The sequence below is a fragment of the Cornus florida genome, unplaced genomic scaffold (genome assembly GCF_030987335.1).
Source record: "Cornus florida cultivar Cherokee Brave unplaced genomic scaffold, ASM3098733v1 CherokeeBrave_3.0.0_Hap2_Chr09, whole genome shotgun sequence".
Classification (NCBI taxonomy): domain Eukaryota; kingdom Viridiplantae; phylum Streptophyta; class Magnoliopsida; order Cornales; family Cornaceae; genus Cornus; species Cornus florida.
Genome location: NW_026775579.1, coordinates 68879509 through 68903653, shown reverse-complemented (window position 1 = coordinate 68903653; position 24145 = coordinate 68879509). Strand labels below are relative to the sequence as shown.

The window sequence follows — 24145 nt, the reverse complement described above, 5'->3', positions numbered from 1 at the left end:
GAGATGGGGTGAGGAGGCAGGGGCGGTGGAGAGGAGAGTATAAGAGAGAGGAGGAGGAGGAGGAGGAGAGATGGTGTTTTACACAAGTTATAATAAGGGTCTCCATATATGACTTCTCACTTAAAGAGATATTTGCATATTCGATATTATTATAATATAAAAGGCATAATTGACTCTTCACATTAAAAGTCATTTTCTTACCCACATTGGACAGAAATGAGCATATATTATTGCCATTTTAAATTTCAAGGGCTATTTGTACCAAATTAATAGTATAGGGATATTTTACATTACACATGAATTATTTCGTACTATATCGATAATAAATGAGGGTTTTTTTGCACTTAACCCAAGATTAAATTTATAACAATGTTTTGGTTTGGTGAATATATTTATCAGGCTCTTTAACAAAGGAAGCAAAAGTAAAATATTGAATAGAATAGTTCTAAGAATTTAATTGTAATCTAGTAGCTTAGATTCAGGGAGTGATTTATTTCATTTTAGGACTCTTTAATTTGCTATAAATAATTGTAGAAACATCGTTGCAAAGGGCCGAGCACCTCACAATCAATCATATCAATACAATTTTCCTTTTCAATCACGCTTTCCTAATTAAACTTGATTTCCTTAATGTATCCATTATAAATTTCCTAGTTTAATTCACCAGTTGTTAGTTACTTCTTCTAGTAAATTTCTGTTTCTTTAGTTAATTAAATTTGGAAAAATTAGATGTTAGTGATCAAACGTAGACAAAATTATTAAAAAGTGACCTTAAAGTTAAAAAAGGATGGATAGTGACCGATTTTAAAACTTAATTGCTAATAAGTAACCATTTAAGGACAATTAGGTCAAAAAAATACTTACTTGTTTATAAAATATTCTAAAAATAAGTTTTAAATGACAAAATTGTTTATTAATTCTCCTCTCTTTTCTTGTTCTATTTTTTCCTTTTTAGTTTGCAACTTACCAGTTAAAAAATTAGAATTTCTTTAATAACCTTATATCTTAAATTTAAAATTTCTTTATTAATCTTATCTTCTTTATTTTTACAGCTCTCCACCGTGATCGAAAAACATGCTAAGCACAAAATTAAGAATATTATATCCATAGTTATAATTTATATGGATTTACATACTTTCAAATTTGATCGTGTGTGTGTGTCTATATATATATATATATATATCTTGTTTACAAAATAAAAGATTAAAAGCCACGACACCATTAAAATATGCTTCCATTCCCTTCTCTCTTCGTCTTCATCTTATCCCATTAAAGTTTTTCCATTCCTTTTGCAATTTCGTTTCCATCAAGATTCAATTCTGTTGTTTCATATACTTTCAATAGTATTAATTTCTTCTTTAATCGTCGCACACGCAATTTCTTTTCAATATTAATTTTATTTTATTGTAATTCGTTCCCATTTAAAGTCCTAAGGTAATTAAACTCATTAAAGAAAGTTCAATATTCTCTCTTTCTACAATAGCTTGGTTAATTATTTTCCAAAAGAGACTCGTTTGATCAAGATCTCTAACTTGAACCAGCCAATTGGTTCTGGCATGCCTACATCAGCCAATTTCTTAATTGACAGACTTTGCCGATTTAAGGGGTCAACAAAAAGTATCCCCAGCTTCTTTGGTACAGATTGAACTATGATCTTGCAATTGTAGCTAAGGTTCATGTGAAGAATGTTGTAGAATATTTTACCTATTGAGTTTAATATTATGTTAAGTATATAATATTATTTGAAAGTAGTGCTTAGATTAATCTTGCTATATTTTATTAAATTATATTGTTACATATGTGAGTTCAATATTATTTCTATAAGTGCTTATTTTTTTTTGAGATTACAATTTTGAGTTATGTTGTTAAATTACTTTGTGTATATTTTAATTCACTTTTACAATATAGTTTATTTGATGTGTATTATTGTCTAAGATATGTATAACAGCAAATGATTAATGAACTAAATAAGAAAAAGCTTTCCGATAATTTTAAGGAGTTTAATGAAAAATATTATGGATACACTAAGCTAGTATACCGAGAGACGAGTTAAATCAAGCTAGTTTGCTATAAAATCCAATTTAGCTAAAAGCTAAAACGTTACTAAGGTGCAAACTAATAATGATTGCTAAGGTGCACAGAACCTAAGAGGCATATAAAAATCTGTTAACTAGTTCTAGTTCTCAACTTGGTAAGAAAAACAAGAGGGTGATGAGTATCCATATGAGCTAAAAATCATTTTAGCTATACATCATATATGCTCCTATAGGGAAAAGAATAGTACTTAAAGTGAAGTTTTGGGAGAATATTCTTCAAAACAAATTCATCTACTACTAAATTAAACAACTTAGAAAAGTATGTACTAAAACTAAGAGCTACTAGAAAGGATAGCTGAATAAACTTAACTTCAAGCTAGTGTTAATAGCTGAGAAGTGCGTGTTCACAATAAGCTAGTAGTGATTGATGAGAAGAGTGTGGTTAGTATAAGTTAGTAGTGATAGCTGAAAAATGTGTATGCACTATAAGGTGATTGTATCCAAAGCTAAAATAATAAGTGAATTATTTGCTTATATGATTGAGTTATGTGATGTGTGAGATATGGAAGGTTAGGACTTGGTAATTATCATGTGAAATAAATTAACATGAACCTAAATAAAAATTGAATCAAATCATAAATATAGTAAAAACAAATATTAATTTGAGTTTATTGTAATTAATATCTATAACATTAATTCATAGTAATATCGGTGACTTATTATAAGAACAAATTAGAGTGAGTAAAGTGAGTACATATATATTAGAGATTGTTATACATGCTTGTTAAGAAGAAAAGGTGAAAACTCACACAAAGCCCATCATTAATCAGTGGCTGAAGCAAAATATGGACCTATATCTATAGCTCTTATTAAAGTTCACTCTCATAATGATGCTTGTTGGGCCTGTCTGCTTGGGCTTTTATTTACTCTCACAAGGATATCAGTCGGGCCTATATGTTTGGGCTTGTTTGAGTCATGCTTGGATTAGCCGACTTTGGGCCACAATGTACAGTTTACCCCACACACACACACACATATATATAATTGATTACTTTTTACAGTGGCAAAATTAAATGGCAAGTTGTTCCTTGCCCAAATGCCATCAGCTGAATTGTACAAGTGTTAGAATATTATATATATATATATATATATTTCTTAATTGATGCTCACACACTACTTTTAAGTGATTGTTTACACTTAGGAGGAGTCGAGCCTTAGACCTGATACTTCATTAAGAATCAGGCTAAGTGATTTACTCACTTAAGCCAACCCTTTGAGATTCTTGGAATTATATTCACTTCAATTGCACTCATGTATCAATTCATTGAACCATGAATTATTGAATTGGTTCATTTGTCTCTCTCATTTGTCCATGTCAACAACATTGAAGTGGCTCCACATAAGTTGCCAATTTTGTGTGTCAACAAATCTATATTTCTTTGATTTTGGGGAACTAAAGAAAAGAAAAAGTACGCTAGAAAAACTTGTTTGCGCTGCATGTATGGTGCACCTTATTTACAAAACAAAGTGAATCCCACCACTGCTGTGAGTGACGTGCACCATAGACTCGGCTCAAATAAATTTTTGTTGGAGTATACTACTCTCTGTGCTGCTTCAAGCATTTGGAAGCTTCACTGTGTATCCAAGTTGTTAATATTGTCCGCAAGTATAATGCAATTATATGAACTTAAAAATTAACATTGAGACTTTCCACCAAAACATAGACCGGGACTAACATCATTCTAGCATGAATTGGATGATTTTGACGTGGTATTAATCCTTTGAATTTGAACCTTTCCCATAAGTGTTGGCTAAATAAAATATTATGAACCACAAATACAATAAAGGGATACTTTATTATAGTACAATAAAGTTTGGAGCACCAAAATCACTACCTTTAATTTATATTTCTTTTCCATCCGAATGAAAAAATTGTCGGAGCCAATTAGTGAATGAAACTTCACACCGAGGCAAGTTAGGTGGGAGATCGCGAACACTCGTCCCAGGAGTGTCTCCATTTTTTACTATAAAAACTGTTAGTATAAAAACTCGTCTCATACCCCAACTTAAATGCTTAGCAAAATGACAATGCCAAAACCATACACCTAGCAAAAATATCCAATATTTTAGTATTAGTATGCTTGAAAAATGTTGGGTAGTTGAACAAGTCCCATATCGGTTAAAAATTAGAAAATCTGGGACTTATATAGGGCAAGGGTCACTTCACCTAAAAGGTTAACCTTTGGGTTGGATACCCACAAGCCCAACAACCGGTATCAAAACTCCTTCCCAAATACGAGAGAGGAGTCACCGGTCTCGTTCAAGGGAGACCGGTGACGTTCTATCCACCTCATTTAAGGGAGGAATTGTTGGGTAGTTGAACGAGTCCCACATCGGTTAGAAAATAGGGCAAGGGTCACTCCACCTAATAGGTTAACCTTTTGGGTTGGATTCCGACAAACCCAACAAAAAATACATAAATACACAAAAAATAATGTGGCATACTTGGATTGCTGGCCACAAATCTGATGGTAAGCCATCCATTCTTAGGGACTGCAAATGTATTCACTTGAGGTGGATCAACCAAATTGTAGCTTTTTGGATCGATTTCTGGGTCGAAATCCCCGTATCCGGATCCGACCACGTAGAAGTCATGGGCATGAAAATGCATTGGGTGAGTTTCTGGGGCAGCCAACAAATTGGTCCCTTGGAATATTATCTCCACTGCTTCATTGTAATTCAAAACCTTCACCTTGGTCCCTTTCGTTGTTGCTGCAGCATAAACCAAAGAATCACTAACTTCTGTGAAGTCAAAAAATGAAGACGGCTTGTCTGGAAAATCTGTGGTATAAACCCCACTCATGTTCCTGTATAAAAAAATTTAACAAAACCACATTATTTTCTACAATATATAATTGAGATTTGCTAAGCTTTCTTATGCTTAAATTGAGTACCATATATTTATTCAGTCTTAAATTTAAATTACTAGTGTTACCACTATAACAAGAAAAGAAGAAAAAAAAAAAAATTTAAAATGGGAGAAATGCTGATTTAATAAATTTTGTAACATTCCATCAATCAGACATATTGTCACCACTTCTTGATCATGAGAAAGGATGGAAGAAGAAGAGAAACATACCAATAATAGGCCTCCAAAACGTCGGTGGTAGGGTTCACGAAACTGATATTGTTCATGCTTGTAGCGATCTTATAATATTCTAGTGAACCATTTAGGAAAAAGGCATTCTGAGAAAGTATAATGAGCATACTAGTAGTGATATTTTCCGGAACCTTAACCGGATATTGTGGACATGCCAAGCTCCTTAGTTGATCCAAGAAATTGTCTGCTGCAACAAAGTCATCACTTGAAGGAAGATATGATGGGAAGGAAGCGTAAACTGGAGGAGTATAGTTGCCTCTATACTCGAGAATCGCGGTAGCATTTGTTCTGTCAAAGCTGCTAGTATCTAGACTGTGATATTGTCTCGCGGCCATATAGTAGTGACCCGATGACTGGTTTGTTGTGAGTAAAACATCCATGGTTTGTCCGGGGGATATCACAATATATGGTGTTGCTACGGGTTTGAGGTAGTTTCCGTCCATTCCAACAACTGTGATGTTGTGCTGACCAATAGCAAAGAAGAGATTCGCGCCCATTGCTGCATTGACTATGCGAAGAAGATAGGTCTTGCCATAATCAATCACCCTGCGATATGTTGTTCCTGTAACACATGATCGAATTGCAATAATCAATTTAATTGTGAATAAAATTTCAGTATATATATATATAGACTTGCTTAAATATGTGAATATATATATAATTGTGTTATAGTCCAATACATATATAAATAGGTACACACTACACAGCTATGCATATATACCATTAGAGCATTCGCAAAAATCTCCTGGTTGGCCATTGATAACATAAGCATCTGAGTTTGGTATGTCCACACCAGTTTGGAGGTCCTCAAGAACAACTTTGCGGATATCTTCTTTATACCATGATCCTGCAATTAAATACATTTGGGGAGTGAAGTGAGGAAAAAAAGTGGTTAACACTAACGAGTAAATCAATAAAACTCAAAAACATGAATATGTACGTAATACATATATATATATACACACATATATGGTATATTGCACTAATTAACAAGTCCCTTCTTGTGATGGAAAACACTTGAATATTCATACCAAGTACAATAATTTCTTCGTCATCGGGCTTGGGAAAGGGGTAAGTAGTTCCAGTTGCAGGATAAATGACAATGGCACCATGGACACTGTTTCTTGTCCAGTCACTATGGGCATGCCACCAGAGGGTTCCTTCTTCAATGGAAAATGTGACCTCGTAGGTGAAGTTTGTTCCAGGTGCAATGGGACACTGTGTGATATACTCTGGTCCGTCTGACCATGGATTTCTTGGTTGCTTCATTCCATGCCTGTTAGTTACATCACACATTTTAGCTATAATTGATCAATAACTCTTCTAAATATTAGATAATTCCATGCATAAAGTAAGTGATGTGTTTAACGGTAAAGACAATTTAAAACTTTCTCCTCTTCCCTCCTCTCCTTCCGGACAAAGTAAATTATTTGTTTCTTTTTTTCCCTACCATTCAACCGAACAAAAAGGAAGAAAAACACAGTGAACATGAATCACGGGTCGGGGGTAACTATAAGGACGAAGGTATTTAAGTTCATTATAAAATGGTATACTGTGGAGAGAGAATAGAGATAATACCAGTGAACGGTGACACCATAATTTTCTTGATTGTGAACGTTAACAAATGTTGTGTCTCCTTTGTGAACACGAATCACAGGTCCCGGGTAACTACCATTCACTACTAACATACTCTTCGTGCTACATAATCTTGTAAAATTGACTTCTCTCAACTGCAATGAAATATGAAAAGAGAAAATAAAGAAAAGATTAGAATAAGCCCATGCTTAACCAATTTTCAACTCTCCAAGGGTTCAATTCTTGGTAGATGATCGATAAGGGATGTGAATGCAATCCCCGCAAGAGGAATATTCCATTTTGCACACCAAAATGGCACTGTTTTAATGCACCAAACAAACTAAACCGTTGCACAATTGATGTTAGTTGTATGCTTAAAATAAAGTCAATCTTACTATTTCTTTTTTATTTTTTTCAAAAATTCATAGTAATAAATGTTGCCTTGCATATAAGGTGTTCGAAAATGGTCTAAGTAGTTGAATAGGAGGATCACTCTGACTACAATTCTTGGTAATTATTTTTTTGATTTTTCAATTAAAAATGATGTGTGCATATGTGATTGGACCGAATGAGAAAGTAGCTACTCACCGATAAGCAGGTAAGCATTTTCTTTTTTATATGTAATGTTTGAGATCATGTGGATTGAGTCTGTTTTGGACAATTGAACTAAATGTTTTAGTTGATAAAGTTGTTAGATTAGATTGTTATCGAATCAAATTGATTATTTTTACATTCGGCTTGTTTAGTTGAAGGATTTTGGAATTAGAATAGGTGACGGATTATCAATCTATCTCCGAATTATATACTGAATAGAGATCCCATTCATTAACAGATCTTAATTGACAAATTAACCCGGGATATATAACAACATATACATTTATACATGTAAAGAAAACATGCAGAAATTCTGAAAATGTCAGTAGATCGATCAAGGATATATCACATAAATATAAATAAGCAAAATTATTTTTGCATTATACTTACAACAAAGTCATAGTAATGGAAGTGGCCCTGTACCATGCAAAGAAATGTGATTGCTCCCAAAAACACAAACCTAAGAACCTCGTAAGGACCCATCGTTTCACTCATAATTTGTTCCTTGGAATGAAATAAAATCTCAGAAAGAAATCCTTGGAATGAAGTGATATCGAAACAAACTTGTTCTTATTTGAATCCTACGTACCTCTATTTATCAATAAGGTTTCCCTACTTTCGAATGTCCTTGTCAAAAGTACAACATTATTTCAGTTTTTTTCTTTCACCATTATTATATTATGTTGATTTTTATTTATGTTAGTATAGATTGAACTGTGGACTCGCAATTGTAGTTAATGGTCTAATTAAAGCTCGTACATATATATTATATAGTACCAATTATTGGTCAATATATGCAGGTGTGGCTAATGAAGGTGACACGCACCATTCATAGACATTAATTTACAGGTGTAACATATAGTATTGGGTGGTGGCACGCTCACTTGTGAACCATTTTGGTCTTTAGGTGCACCAACTAATTAGGTCATTCCATTGCCATGTGAAACCAGTTATATCCGAGATAATCATTTGAGACATTTTACCCCAAATGTAACTAATAGTATTTAGTGCATGAATAGCACCTTACAATGAAATCTCAAGTCCACGAAAGAAAAAAGAAAATTTTAGTTGTTTTTTATAAGGTAAGTACTCTCATACACTTTTTGTTGGGCCCGTCCAGGCTCAACTTCTCCCCTTGTGAAATAGCAAGGCTTGAAGCACACGAGTTAGAAAACTCATATGCATCTTTAATTGTCACGGTTGCAAAAAAAATACTTGCCAGAAGTTTGAATGTCCTTGCAGAGACACCATTAATTCACTTGTACTACATTAGACAATAAGAGATTTATGTTCATTTACATTTGTGTTGGATAGTGTCCAAGTTTTTCTTTTTTGGTTATAGATTGAACTGTGGACTTGTTTGTAGCTAATGGTTGATCTAAAGCTCGTGGTACGCACCAATGGTTCATAATTTGCAGGTGTAGCTATTGGTCCAATGAAGGTGCATGGCACGCACCATTCATATATGTATATATTTTCTGTTTTGCACTTGGATTTATGATGTTCTCTCTATTTGAATGGGTCGACATTTTAAAAGAGAATTCTGTAAAAACTATTTGGAAATGAATCCACTCTAGTAAAATCTCCTGAACTTTGTAAACATCAATTATGTGGTCCAATGATTATCGTGTTAAACTCCATGTTTGATATTTTTGTTAGAACGAAATTTAGGATAATGCTTAGCTACTCACTGGTGAGTAGGGTGAGTAAGGTGAAACTAAAACAACACACATCACCTTTAATAATAAAATAATCCACACATTTCACTGTTTTCTCGGATCAATCACGAATAAATGTATATAGTGTTTTCAGGTGTGAGTTATTTTATTATTAAATGTGATATGTTATTTTGTTATTAGACCACATAGGAGTAAGTAGCTTCACCCTATTCACCGGTGACTAGCTAAGTATTATCCATTTATAAATGGTACAAATAAAATGATAAGGTGACGAAGTTTGATTATAAGATTCAGATTTGCGCAATTGAAGAGTGATTTGAGTAAAGAGGACCGAGTTTAGAGATTCCATAACTATCTCTACAAGCAATCTATAGGTCATTATTGTATAAACCATTTTTTATGCTTGAAATTGTTTTCAGGTTTCTTCACACACAAAGTTGCCTTTCTTCACGTCTTAAAATTTTCAACTCTTGAATTTTGTTTCGCTTGCTCTTGAATAACTACTTCCACACTTTATAATTACGGCGTATTGATCTAGTCACTCAATGTTTCACAAGCACGGGTTTTTGGACTTTTCTTTATGCATCATCCACTTAAATTATACTATTGACTTTGATTTATTTTATGGTATTTTAATATTTTTTTTCCTTTTCATAGCATGATCATTTTAATATTGATAACGCGATGATACAATTTGTGTATTATACTCTTTGTCCAAAGTATGTTAATCTAAAGAGGAAATGCTTATGCATGCCGGTCATTTGTCACAACAGCTCAATGAGACACTATTGATCACTTATTTGTCACCTGTGATTAGGCTCGGCAAATATCGGCTTGGTTTGATGATATTTTTCATCATAATATGTCAATTTTTTAAATTCTAATACAACCATGGTTCGTCGTATCGATTGATACGCGACTCTTTTTAAGTTCAATACGTAATTTGTATCGATCAGTTTACACTGATTTTGTCCGAATCTGTTACACCGATCAATACCAATACCATGACCCACTACCCACCACCGCTGCCATCTACCACCCACCACCAGTGTATTATGTATATATGGCAGTAATTACCAATTATTCTAGAAAACAAAGCAAAGATGTGACAAATGAATCAGGGGCTCTCAAATTGTATGAAGGAGAACAAAATTTTAATTTTTTATTTCATATGCTAACCTGAGTCTTGGTACTGATTCGTGAGTCTCCCCACCTGCAATCCATAGTGAATGAATTTGGTATTTATCTATATACATATATAGAAGATATAAGTAATATATATTTGGTCGTGAATCAGCTTGACCCAGTGGAGTATGTACTTATATAGAAGATACGTGTGTATACTAGAATTTTTTTTATTTCTTTTTCTGGAAGGTTGTATGCTCCATTAGTACATCCATTTAAATTTTCAAGCATCCATGTATCCATACCAAACCATGCACTAATCATTAATTTTAGAAACACTTGAAACAATAAACTAAGCGTGTATTTATTATTATTATTAGGGGAAAAATCACATAACCCCTTGTACTAATTTTTTTGTTCAAAATGTCTTCACTAAAATTAAACACCCCTGAACTAACAAAACCCATCAAGTTGTCCCGAAATGACAAAACTACCCTTCTAAGTCAATTGTAAATTTGAAACTTATAAATCTAATTTCTATTTTTTTGGTTAAATTTCAAAATTGTGCAGATGTATCTTCCTTTACAGATCAAAGTCCCAGACTTTGATCATACTGAACTTCGACTCTACGGCGCCGATTGGGCGCCATCGTCCTCTCCGTCGACACCGACTCCGATGAGTTGCAACAGAAGCTCGAGGAAGAACCAAAGTATTGTTGTGAACACTTCCTTCTGCGGCAGTGTTGCCACAATCACCAACCCAGTCAAGTAAAAATTTTGATTTGGACCTCCTTGTGCGACTCCGGCAACATTTTTTCTCTGTTTGCTCCTCTTGTAAGTAGCTAGAAACACCCCAAATTGATCGGACTCTGTCTTCGCTTGAATATTCGCCGCCAAAGGACACCCTGACTCATCGATTCCGGTTGAAATTCTGGCAATTCTTATCGCCGGCGTTTCTAAAATGGGTTCGTCGATAGAGGACGATGTCATATTGGTCCAGAAAAGAAAGAAACAAGGTAAGCCCCATGGCGATCATCGAATCATTGGAAACCTGAACGCCCTGAACGCTGTCGCGAACATCGCTGTCGCTTCGCTAAAGAATCGACCTCAAGAGCCACTAATTTGACGCTTGCGAAGTCGCCGACTCGAAATTCATGTGCACCGGCGGACTCGAAGATGAGTCTCTGTATGTCCTTGTGGTCTCTTCCGACACCGTTCGACAAAGATTGACCGAGAAAGAGTCGTTAAGCCATCTGGTCCCCGACCGAGAGAGTCGTGATGGCCGCTGCGATCGTCGCAACAGTTGAGAGTGAACGGCGAGATCTAGTAGATCAGAATTACGTAGTCGTCGACAATGGCAACGGATGTTTGGTCGGCGAGAGAGCTGGATATAGCTCTAATCGCCGATGAAGTCGAGGAGTAGTGCCCGATTGACGAGAATTCGATGCGGATGAGTTTAAGTGTGTCGAAGGAGAATTCTTCCCATACATATGCAAGAATGTAAATTCACACACCAAGTCTAGTGTATATATATGTGTTTGTAGAATCTCTCTAATTTTCTGCGAATAAAACTACCCACAATGCTATATTTTCACACAAATTTCCCCCGTGTTCAATTTTTCTTTTCAACCAAACAAGTCAACACAAACAGATCAAACAACAATTATAATCAGAATGCTCTAAATCTAAATCATAGGAAGATGGAGATGAATATGGGTTTCTGGTGCTTAAAATCAAAGGAAGATGGAAATGAACAGTAGACCCACCAATCCAAGGGTATTTTTGTAATCTTACAATAATATTATAAGTTTTAAATTTACAATTAACTTAGAAGGGCAGTTTTGTCATTTCGGGGCAACTTGATGGGTTTTGTTAGTTCAGGGGGTGTTTAATTTCGAAAAAATTAGTACAGGAGTTATGTATAATATACCCTTATTATTATTATTATTATTATTATCTGTAATTAATATTTTCTTTAGTTTGAACACAAACTCTCCAGATTCTAGAAAAAGGCACTTAAAAGTACAATTCCAAAACACATGATTATATATACTACGTATATATAATATTAAATGTATATCTTATATATATCCTTTCAATATACACATTAACTACATATATACTTATATTGTAATATATATATATATATATATATATATATATACCCAGCACAAGATTTTGATCACAAAGGCAAAAGAATACATAACAGTGAATCCAAAAGCTCGATTCCTTCTTAGAGTGCTTGCTTGAAGGGAGAGAGAGAGGAAAAAAAAAAAAAATTCTTTACAATAAGTTGAGAGAAGTAAATGTCTTTATTGTTAAGGGGTAATTTTGCTTAAAAATTTATTTTAAAAACCACTTAAACGGATATTAGTTAAAAACACTCTCTAGAATAGTCAAGAAGAGTTTTTTTATCAAAATTATTTATAAGAAGAGTTTTTTTATCAAAATTATTTATAAGGAGAATTTTTTGCAACTGACTAATAATACCATTCAAAAAAAACTGATCGAACAAATTTTTTTATAACTCGCCCAAATATAAGACGTGAATGGAAGACTTTTTTTTCATGAATACATAACCTAAACTTAGATATTAAGAAAATGACAACGTCAACATCGTACGCTTAGCGAAAATTTCCAGTTAAGTGTTAATCCATAGTATTCACGTGACACATAAATTTAAAGATCAGAATAAATGTTTATTCATAACATAAGAAAAAAAATGCATTTCTCATTAATAATATACATGAATTGTTGATCACAAATCTAATGCAATTCCAATTTTATTGATTATATTAATAAACTAGTCTTAGTGGAAGAATTTTAAAATGCTATTTGACTTTTATTTATTTATTTATTTATAATCTATATATTTTAATCAATGCTTTATTTATTTATTTTTTTATGTTTACTTTTCTTTGCAAGACAAGCCGTTGAGACAATCCTAAAGCCAAGTCAAAGTGACAGCACCAAGTTAGACGGTGAAATCAGGGATGAAAGAAAAAGATCACCACTGTATATATTTTAAAGGAGTAAGTCCAAAACACTCCTTTCGTTTAAAGTTACAAATAACATTTCTGCCGTTCAAAAGGGTTTTTTGTAAGAGCGTAGATAAAAATACGAAAATATTTCCCAATATCCTTTATTTAATAATAATAAAAAAAAATTAAAAAAGTTGAAATTACTCAAATAGACATTGACTTAAACTACGTAGTTTTGGGTAATGAAACGCACAATACACTTGTAAACTACGTCGTTTGGCATTAGGGTTATCCAGTTTGGTTAATCAACAGTTGCTGTTTCTGGCGCTCTTCGTCAGAAATGGCGGCGAAAGCAACCTGAGTGCCCTTGATCGGCGTAGTTGGCGTCGATTTCTTCCTCTGGAGCGAATGCAACTCATCGATGGTCTAAGCCTTCACCGTCGGACCACTGTCGTCGTGACACACCTCGTCCTGCTTCTTCGTCTGAATCTTCGAAAGCCCGTTCCGGCCACTCCCATTATTGCTCGCAGCAAAGCTAAACTATCCGTTTCCAACTCCGTTCGCCGCCATCTCTTCCTTTTCTGCACTTTCACACAATTATATATAATATTCGGCGTTATCGCGTCGCTGTTGGAAGGACCGCAATATTCGGCGTCGCCGCGTCGTTGTCGGAAGGACAGACGCCGACCTCGAAAATGATACAAAATCGATTGGCAATATTCCCACAGAAAACTTGATTGTTAAAGCCCGTTTCTATTTATGCATAAAGGTGTTCCTTTGGCTCTCTGTTTTTTTTTTTTTTTTTTTTTTTACTTGGGCTTGAGATTGATGCATATTAGAAGGGTTGGGATTTTGATCCTCATAACCTGAAAATATAGTATCTATCTATATTGACAACCCCATGGTATGTGATGGGTCTGTTTGATTCGTATACTGGGTTTTGCTCCTCCTCTGTATTCTGGGTTTTGTTCCTTTAACCAATCCAATCTTTACGGATAATTTATTCATGTGAATCCAAACCGCATAAGTTAAATTACAATTGAAATCAACAAAGTAAACAAATTGTTGAAATCAACAATTGCAATAACCCCTTTTGGAACAAATGTGTGTGAGATTTCAGATACATATTTGCCTTGTCTTTTCAAAATAGCTGCAAGTCTGCATCGGTGAATCCCTTTTGGGAAGACGTCTGAGCTTGACTAACAACAAAATTGAGTCATGAAAGTGAGACAGAAGACGTCTGAACCTAACAAGGACTCATGAAAGTGTAACACACACACAGAGATTGGAAGCATGTTGAATAATCTAACAGGGGTGAAGTGCAAAAAAAATCGTAATTAATGATCAAATTTTGTTATTTTATCAAAATAATAATAATGATGATGATATATATAATGATCAAAATTTGTTGTTTCATAAAAAAATTTGATTAGCTCCACTGCAAATTCTCAAGCAGTTTCGGCTTTAATTTTTGTTTTGGGTGAATTTCTCTCTCTCTCTCCTCTTAACTCGCCGGTGTTCACGGTGAAGGAGGGTTTTCATTCAATCACCCGGTCAGTGGTTGCCTAATAAAAAATACATATATCAAAAGAAAAGCATTACAGATAAAGAAAAAATAAACAAAATAGGAATATTATATATAGAAATGAGGTGTATTATATATTGATTATTTATAAAAAGAAAATTAATTAATACAAATAATAAAATTAATTATTTAGAGAGAGAGCAGGTAGAGAGGAGAGAATAACAAATTTTCAAAATTTTGTTAATTATTTACAAAAAACTCCCCTGTACCTTCAAAAGTGTGCAAATATCCTCTTTAGGGATGGCAACGGGGCGGGTTTGGAGCGGGTTTACCTAAATCCATCCCCGCCTCGTTTGATTAATGGCAACTCCATACCCGCTCCGTGCCCCGCGACGGGTTAAATTTTTATATCCATCCCCGCCCCAACGATATACAAATTGTTTTCATATCCATTGTTGAAGGGGCGGGACGGGGCGGAGCCCCGGCGGGGCAATAAAAATTGCCACCACTATGTTTTAATACAAAAAGCTTGGAAATGACATAACATATATGAATCCCAATAAAAATAAATAAATAAATAGCATGCTCGTAGCATAATTCAAAGAACATAATCAACAAAAATAAGGGTTTAATACAACCAAATCATAACAAGTTCTAAGCTCCAACTTTCCACCATAACCAAAACAAAAGCAAGTTTACATCCCAAATTATTCAAAATTGAAGTCTAAAATTAACAAAAGATAACAAAAACACAAAAACTGATTTAAATCCCTTAAATGATCTATTGGCATTTGCAATCTCCCATGTCTTCCACAGTGTTCATGAATTAATCAAAACCTGAAAATTATGAACAAATGAATCGTTTAATACATAAAAAAATATCAACAAATTGAAGAAAATAAAATTTATATGAAAACTATAATTCCAATGATCATCAAGCAGTCTTGAAAAACAACAATCTTATGTTCAACACCGGTGTGCTAAATTGCTAGCTTGTACCAGTTGTACCTTTTCAATAAAAAATACAAATGTTCGTTACAATTCGTGACCCCTTGCCTCTCTGTTCATCAATTAACACATATGCACAGACAGCTTCACTAAAATGCTTCATTAAAGCCGCTACTGATGTTGAGAGAGAAAAAGAAAGCCAATGAAAGAGACTCACCGCTGCTCCTATAGAGACAGATTGGTGTCTACTACTAATTGATAAGGTCTGGTGTTCCACACAAATTTCTGCATCTTTTTCACGCTCAATATCTTCTGTAACTATCAACTATAACACTGCACTCTCCTAAGTCTGGATAATACAAGATAAATCAAAGTATAGTAGTACTAATTAGCACACTAAATTTTAATTTAATACTTGCATAACTCATGTACTATAACAATATCTGATGAGATCAAAACAGATCTTCTTTTAGTAATTGATGGTGACTAATTGTACAAAAAACTATACATTGATTTAACAATAGTTAATATTACTAAACTGCAAAAAGGAGGGGGAAGGAAAAACAAAAAAAAAAAAAAAAAACTATACCTTGAAGCCTTTTAATCTTTTTCTTCATCACAGATTGTTAACCGAGAGATTCCAGCAGAAAGAGTTGACGCCGATGCATTTGCTGCAAAACAGTGTAAAATTTTTTTTAAAAAAAAATGAAAAAGAATAAAACTAAATGGGACATTCAATATAAAAGCATATTTAAAATTTCATTACCTTCTAGATCATTCCACAACCAAGATTGAGAACACATCAAAGCCTCTATAAGGCCAGGACTAAGTCGACTGCGATGTGGACTCACCAACCTACCACTTGTACTAAATGCTGATTCAGATGCGACAGTTGATACTGGAATAGCCAAGATGTCTCGAGCCATCAGCTGCAATGTAGGATACTTACTCTTATTTGCATCCCACCAATTTAAAATGTTAAAATCCATGGTGCGTGGCAAGACAGGTTCATCTAAGTAATGGTCTAACTCTGATTTCACATTCCCAATCCTTGACAAATCACTAACAACTATATCATACTCGGCATAAATGTCCCATTCTTTACTTGTAGAGCTTGAATATGCAGCCAATCCACTTAGATCTTCACTTAGACTAGTTCCCTCCTTTACTTCTATCTTGATACTCTTGAAGTAAATCATAACATGCTTGGCGTACACGATCTTTTTGAGAGAAATATTCGTCCCCATGTATCCTCTGAAGAACATGCTCCAAAAAGGTCATTTTATGCCTTGGGTCTAACACTATTGTTATTCCTGCAACAAGATGGCACTCACTCCAATACTTATCAAATTTCTCCATCATACTTGCTGCCATTTTTTTTACCACCTCGTTCTCACAATTGCACCAACTACGCAATGCCAATTTTACCTCACAAATTTTTGGAAAGAGACAATTTGTGGTGACAAATCGAGTCCCAGAGAAAATTTCAGTAATAGAATAAAATAGTTCCAATCTCCGACAAATTTCTTGTGCTAAGCTCCATTCCTCCTCCGATGGCAAAGATGTATAAAGTCTCTCACGTTGTTTCAATCGTGGAAACACATCCTTATAACATATAGCTGTTTCAAGCATCAAATATGTAGAATTCCATCTAGTTTTGCAATCAAGAGACAGTTTTTTATGGCATGGATTTTTTAATTGACTGGCTGCCTCCACAAATTTTTCTTCTCTAGCTTGGCTAGCCGTCCAAAAGTGAACACTATCACGAATTTTCCCAATTGCGCCTCCAATTATATCTAGACCATCCTTCACAATCAAGTTTAATATATGTGCAGCACAACGCATATGAAAAATTTTACCATCCAAGAGAAGTGACTTACTACGAATAGACAACTTGTTCGAAAGACCCTGAATCAATGCATCATTGGTTGTACAATTATCTACCGTAATAGTAGATATCTTTCTGTCCAAGTTCCAATCCAGGAAGCAATTCATAAGTGCATCACAGAGAATCTCACTTGTATGTGGAGAAGGCACATAAACAAACCTGAAAGTATTCATGAATTAAATATAAAAGTTAGTCACTGATGGATAACTAACTTTTGAGATATCATGTTATTGAAACAAAACAAATAAAAAAAGATTAAATACTTACCCAATAATCATATTTTGCAAGCGCCAAAATTCATCAACATAGTGAGCAGTGATTGACATGTAACCTCTTTTCTGTCTAGAAGACCACATATCAGTCGTGATAGCAACTCGACTCTCAAGTTTGTCAAACAACCTATAAGCTTTCACTTTCTTCGACTGATAAAACTTCATAATATCACTCCTGATTGTATTCCGAGTCATCATTGTGAAGCCGGGCTGGAGGCTGCTAACAAACCTTTTAAATCCAATATGCTTAACAATACTAAGAGGATACTCATGCAAAAAAATTGCATTAGCAAGTTCATTCCTTGAAACTTCTTGGGTAAATGTAAAATTGCCAAATTGCATTGACCCATCAACATTTGGAGGACGTGCAATCATTTTTTGACGTATATCAGTATTAGTTCGCTTCACACACCTCTTTAAATGTTGTTTTAAATGACTAGTACCAGATGAAGGTTCAGCAACAAGCTTCTTCTTACAATGATGACAAATAGCAAAAGACCCCCCATTTGGCCCATCCAATATCACATTTTCAAAATCCTTCCAAACTTTTGAAGTCAATTTTCTCTTCCTCGCCTGTGATGTTGCGAGTCCTGTGACCCCTGAACTTGGAGTGGGTGCTGATTCAGAATTGATTTCAATTGGTGCATCAAAACTTGTAGGTTGTGTAGTTGATGCAGATGGCACACTTTCCATATTTTGAGTTGGCTGGGACATTATATCAACCACTTGCTAGATAAAAAAAATATAGAAGTAATTAATTTAAAGGTTCACTTTCAATTGATAATCAAACTGACAAATGAACATGATAAAGGAGAATGAGAAGTGCCAATATAATTGAATAAAACAAAAAAGCTTGGTTTTTTAAAATATAAAAATAAAAAAATAAAAAATTTAATTCCCAAGTGGGTCATCCACAACCCATTATCACGTAGACGAAAAAAAGAGTAGTTTTTTATAGATTAATCAATCAACAAATGTAAAATCCAAAACAACTAAAACATTATTGCATAGGAGAGACGAAAAAAGAGAAAAAAAATTACCTTCTCAACTAGTATTCAAATTTGTAATAGTCCAGTCTGAGGAGTTCAAGCTTTCATCGTCGTTCTACCTAGAATTCAAGCTATCTGTTCTAAAGGAACGTTATCAGACTCCAATGCACAAGTGGGTATGATAAAATATATATATAATAAACATAAATATATATATCCACTGAAATAATATATATATATATATATAACTTAAATCATAGACTACATCAAAAAAACAAAAAGATTTACAGAAATCAAAAACCTTAAAAATCAAGACCAAGTACGATATCAGAACCACAAACATAGAGACATAATCATACTATTCATACATGATATCAACGAAATAATATTAGAGTATGAAAAAACAAAAAAAGTCATGAGAGAGAGAAGGATGGAATACCTGATAAAGAGAAACAAAAAAATTAGGGTTGTGTAACTTGTAGAGTTGTTATATTATATAAATTGATTATAAGTTATTAATATTATATATATATATATATATATATATATATATATATATAGTTATATGTTTAGCGGGGCGGGGCGGGGCGGGACGGGGCGGATATGAATTAGAACCCGTACCCGCCCCATGACCCTCGACGGGTACAAAAATATATCCATACCCGCCCCAACGGTATAAAAATTGTTCTCATACCCGTTATTGAAGGGGCGGGACGGGGCGGAGCCCCGGCGGGGCGATAAAAATTGCCACCCCTAATCCTCTTTGGCCATTTTGGGTAGTGCAAAAGGGTATTTTAGTATTAAAGCACAATTTTTGCTCACATGCATGGCACATGGCAAATTTATTGGTCAGAAGCCCTTATTTGCAACTTTTTGAAATTAGAGGGGTCAATTTTGAACGACATGGGTGTTATTTGCAACTTTTTAAAACTAGAGGGGTGTTTTTTGCACTTACCGCATATTTTAAATGTAACCTAGTCTAAGTAACATAAAGCACAAGCGGGAACGAAAACTAATTTAAGAGCGAGAGCATGAGCGTGAGCGTAAGAGTAACAATTAAGTCATAAGTAGTGAGAATTTAAGCGAGAATACGTAAAAAGCGTGAGAGTGAGAGCACGCTCGGAACGTAATAGTAACACTTGTTGAGATGAATTGTGTGATTTAGAGCATCTCGAGCGGTTTGTTAAAAAACTATTTTGTGTAAAATATACACTGTCACATATGATTTGTAAATTTTTTTCATCTCCAGCAGTCTGTTAAGATAAACTGCCACATCACCCATGTATAAAAAGGGTTTTGTATTTTACACAGTACTTTTATACTGCCGTGTAAGCAATTATTTTCTCTCTCCTCCCCTTTCCCACCCGCGGTTCTCTTTTTTGTCTCTCATTCCTTTACGACTCTTTGTTTCCCACTTTTCTATAGTGCAATAGAGAAGAATATGTAACTGGCGGCAAGATAAGAACTGCTCGACCATCTTTTATTTATTTATTTTAATAAACATAGTTTGATTCATTATTTTCGTTTGATCTTATCTTCTGCAATTATACTGTAGATTCTAGGGGATTCTACGGTTTTTTTAAAAATTTTATCATATTGTAGATTCTAGAGTTTTTTTAGATTTTTTATCTTTTTACATTTTATTCTAATGAGATAAATATGTACTAGCCAGATATTAGATATATATATATTTTAATTACGTAGTTTCTACATACTTGAATCTTAATCTTATTTTATTATTTATTATAAGTTAGAATTCCGGTAGCGATAATGTGAAAGGTTTGTTATTGACGGGATGAGAAAGTGAAATAGAAGGGGAAATTATTTTTTTTTCCTAAGTGAGAATGATTGGGACGCGAGGTTTAATCGCCAAAAAAAAAACTAAATCAAGTAGATTTGTAAAAGTTATGTAGGGCCTGGGGTATAACACGTGGTTGATTGTTATTATAGGATAATTTTTTTACACAAAAGGTATAAAAATAACTGCTGGAGTTAAAAATAGTTAGTACAAAATTTTTGTGTAAATCTACTCTGACACACTAGATTTACACAAAAAAATTTAACAGACCACTGGAGATATTCTTAGGTACTAGTAGTAATTTAAGTAAAAATCTTTCTTTTTTTCATTTTTTCCTTTTAAGTACTTAATGGGTTGCATAACTCAAGTTGATATATATATATATATATAGTAGTGATATCTTACTCCACGTTAAGTAAGAAAATTCATTCCTATTTTTTATAGTGACTATTATTAGATGTAAACAAAGGGTCACGATAGAAACCACCTATATCTTTTCATTTTAATAAAAAAAAATCATTATCACTATTTATAGTTTCCAAATTTAATATTTACCAATTTTACTAATTACAAAGGTGAATGCTATGGATTAAGCATATTTTAATGATTATAAAATTGTATCTGATTTGAGATCTTCTAGTAATATAGTAAACAAATTCCTTCGTATGCTATTTAATAATATAATGCTTTGTAGTATAAACAACATTTCATTAAATAAAACAACAAATTGGTGAGATTGGAAAGCAGCCCAATAGAGTCCCAAAATGACTTTGATATTAATTTGCTATTTGTTTGTTCGAGGGATAAAATTATATTTATAAAAAATAAAGAGGGATTGTATGGTCTAAAATAAATTATCTACCCCGCAATTTTAAAAGCAATAATTCCCAAACACTTAAACATGCTATTTGGATGTAACAACTACCACCTAAAAGTGCTTTTTTTGTTCACCAAACACTTTTCCACTCAATTTTTTCGATTGAAAGCCCTTAAGAACAACCGCAGCGGGCTTGCACAAGCCCAAATTTCGCGAGAGTCAGGCTATTTGGTTGCGCAGTGGGCTAGCTAAAGCATGGGGGCCCCACTTTGCCTCGTAGGCCGGCTCGCGGTATTCAGTGAGCCATCCACGATAGCTGTTATTTTATTTATTTATTTTTTTCTAAAGCAAAACGGCGCCGTTTTGCGTGAGCCCATTTTTGTTTTTTTCTCAAGCGCGATTGAACAGTGCCTAAAGTCACTGTTTGGCAGAATTTTTTTTTTTTTTTTTGAAAAAACCTAAAAATTGGTTATTTTGATCTCTCTCTCTTTTTTTTTTTTAAAATAATAATAAAATTCATTAAATAAAAATATATATTGTTTAGGCACTGTTTGTCCAAAAAAAAAAAATTATTTGGGCCAAAAATAAATTAAAAAACCTTTTTTTTTTTTTTTTTTTTTTTTGCCCCCTTAAAATTTGTTTTTTTTTTTAAAATTTTTTTTTTTGCTTTAAATTTTAAATGTATACCACAAACAATGCATTTGTCCGTTAAGGCACTGTTTGGCTGACACAAATAGTGCCTTAACGGTTATAGTTTTTTTATTTATAAAAAGTATAATTATTGATTTTAATTTTTTAGTCTTTAGAAATATAGCGGTTTAGGAAAAGTTAAAAAAAAAATTAATTTTAATTTTTTAATTTTTTTTTGTTGGAGAGCGAAAATCTGGAGAGTCTGATGGAGTGTATGTTTTTTGAGAGCCAAAGCCTTGAAAAAGTTAAAGAGCCAAAATCGGGAGAGACTGGTGCAGATGGCCCAAGGGAGACATAGGAACTTCAAATGTGGTGATGGTGGCAGTGGTGAGATTGGAAAGCAGCCCAGCAGAGTCCCAAACTGACTTTGATATTAATAATTTGTTATTTGTTTGTATGAGGGATAAAATTATATTTATAAAAAATAAAATGGGATTGTATAATCTAAAATAAATTAGTTACCTAAAAAGATTAATATCTACCCCGCAAATTTAAAAGCTATCATTTCCTACTACACTTAAACATGCTTTTTGGATGTAACATCTATCACCTAAAAGTGCCTTTTTTTTCTTTTTTTTTTTTTTTTTTTTTTTTTTTTCACCAAACACTTTTCAACTCAATTTTTTAGACTGAAAGCCGTTAAAGGAGACATAGGAGGGTGAACTTGTAAATTCAGTTTGTATGGAGAAAGAGAAAATTCTCTGGTCTATGATTAATGAAGAGACTTGATTTTCTTGATAATTACTTTTTATTATTGTATTGATAAATATTTAAAAAATTAGAAAAAACAACGGTGGTTTTGTATTAAAAAAAATTGAATATATGTGGACTTTAGATTTAATAGTCTGCCATGAATTCTATGGGAGACTATATATATATATATATTAAATGTAACAAACAGTAATAATTTAAGTAAAAATATTTCATTTTTTTCCTTCTCTCTCTCTCTCTCCTTTTAATATCAATTCCTTTCATTGTCTAATAAAAGAGTTCACCGCAGTGGATCCAAACCCCTGCAGTCCGTACATCTCTCTAGCAATCGAGTTCGAGATCGAGCTACGAGCCTACGACGAAAGGGTATCGTCGCAGTCGCTAGAACGTCGCTAGAACCTGGTAAGATTTGATATCATCATTCATAATTTGTTCTACAGACTTTACATCTCATCTTTCTGCGAATTCAAACTCGGCTGCGTAGTGTTCGTTCACTCGTTACAATCTTTCGCTTTTGATTAAGATTACCAGGGTTTCATTTGTTGAATTTCATTTAATTTCAGTATTTTCTTCTGTAGTTCGTTTTCATTTACATCAGGTGGTGATTCAATCTGGTTGTAACGATTATATACATACATTGAGGTGAGATTACTTCATAGATTTAGCGAAAATGATGGTTGAAGATCTCGGCATCGAGGCCAAGGAGTCCGCGGTTCGCGAGGTCGCCAAGCTGTTGCCGCTTCCTGAGCTTCTGCAATCCATTGCATCAATCAAGGCAGACTACATTTCGCGTCAACAGGTTTGAATTCGATTTGTTTTCTATGCAAAATTTCTGAGTTCTTGACTATTTTTCATTTGAACAGTGTCCAATTATTCAAAATTATTGTTTCAATTGTTGTTTATTGAATTATTTTACTGGATGCATACTTATTAAAGGACTGGGTTTGTCATAGGTTGCTCAGTTTTGAACTATTTGGAAAATAGTACATTTTGGAGTTGGGTCTTGGTTTGAAACATGCCTTTTTTGGAAAGGTGTACTCTTTGATGCGATCTGGCGGATTAGAATGGCGCTCTTTTGTGTATTGGGCTAAATTAATAAGCATATGATTATCGTAATTGCAAAAGATTCACAACCAATTCTTATAAATAAATCTTACAATTGATGATGAAAGAGTTGCTCAAAATAATTATTTTCGTTACCTAGGATCAATACCCCAAAAAGATGGGGAGTTAGATGGTGACGTAATGAGTAGAATTGGAGGGGTGGACAAAATGGAGGCAAGCTAGTGGTATACTTTGTGACAAAAGAATACCAAATAAATTAATAGGAAAATTCTATAGAACGGTCATTAGACCAG

At 33.6% G+C, this 24145-nt stretch overlaps 2 protein-coding genes and 1 long non-coding RNA gene across 4 annotated transcripts in view; 1 reads left to right on the top strand and 2 right to left on the bottom strand.

Moving 5' to 3' along the window:
* Window positions 1-3938: 3938 nt before the first annotated feature.
* Window positions 3939-7848, bottom strand: LOC132272792 (putative laccase-9). The gene is made up of 7 exons (XM_059773885.1): window positions 7756-7848; window positions 6775-6926; window positions 6228-6472; window positions 5918-6043; window positions 5176-5758; window positions 4542-4903; window positions 3939-4141 (listed from the first exon to the last, which is right to left on the bottom strand). The coding sequence occupies exons 1-7, from the start codon at window positions 7846-7848 to the stop codon at window positions 3939-3941; spliced, it is 1764 nt and encodes a 587-aa protein (XP_059629868.1).
* A 7491-nt stretch (window positions 7849-15339) lies between these two features.
* Window positions 15340-16681, bottom strand: LOC132273334 (uncharacterized). 2 transcript variants are annotated; one of them, XR_009470088.1, is made up of 4 exons: window positions 16389-16681; window positions 16212-16293; window positions 15840-15971; window positions 15340-15511 (listed from the first exon to the last, which is right to left on the bottom strand). It is a non-coding gene; the product is annotated as an uncharacterized LOC132273334 (long non-coding RNA). The 2 variants fall into 2 exon arrangements; XR_009470089.1 differs by lacking the exon at window positions 15840-15971.
* Window positions 16682-23051: 6370 nt separating this feature from the next.
* The window catches only part of LOC132274241 (exocyst complex component SEC6), a 37426-nt gene continuing 36332 nt past the window's right edge, over window positions 23052-24145 (top strand). Inside the window, exons 1-2 of the mRNA XM_059775482.1 lie at window positions 23052-23189; window positions 23366-23586. Coding sequence (XP_059631465.1) covers window positions 23458-23586 — 129 coding nt within the window. The 5' untranslated portion in view covers window positions 23052-23189; window positions 23366-23457. The remainder of the gene's footprint in view (window positions 23190-23365; window positions 23587-24145) is intronic.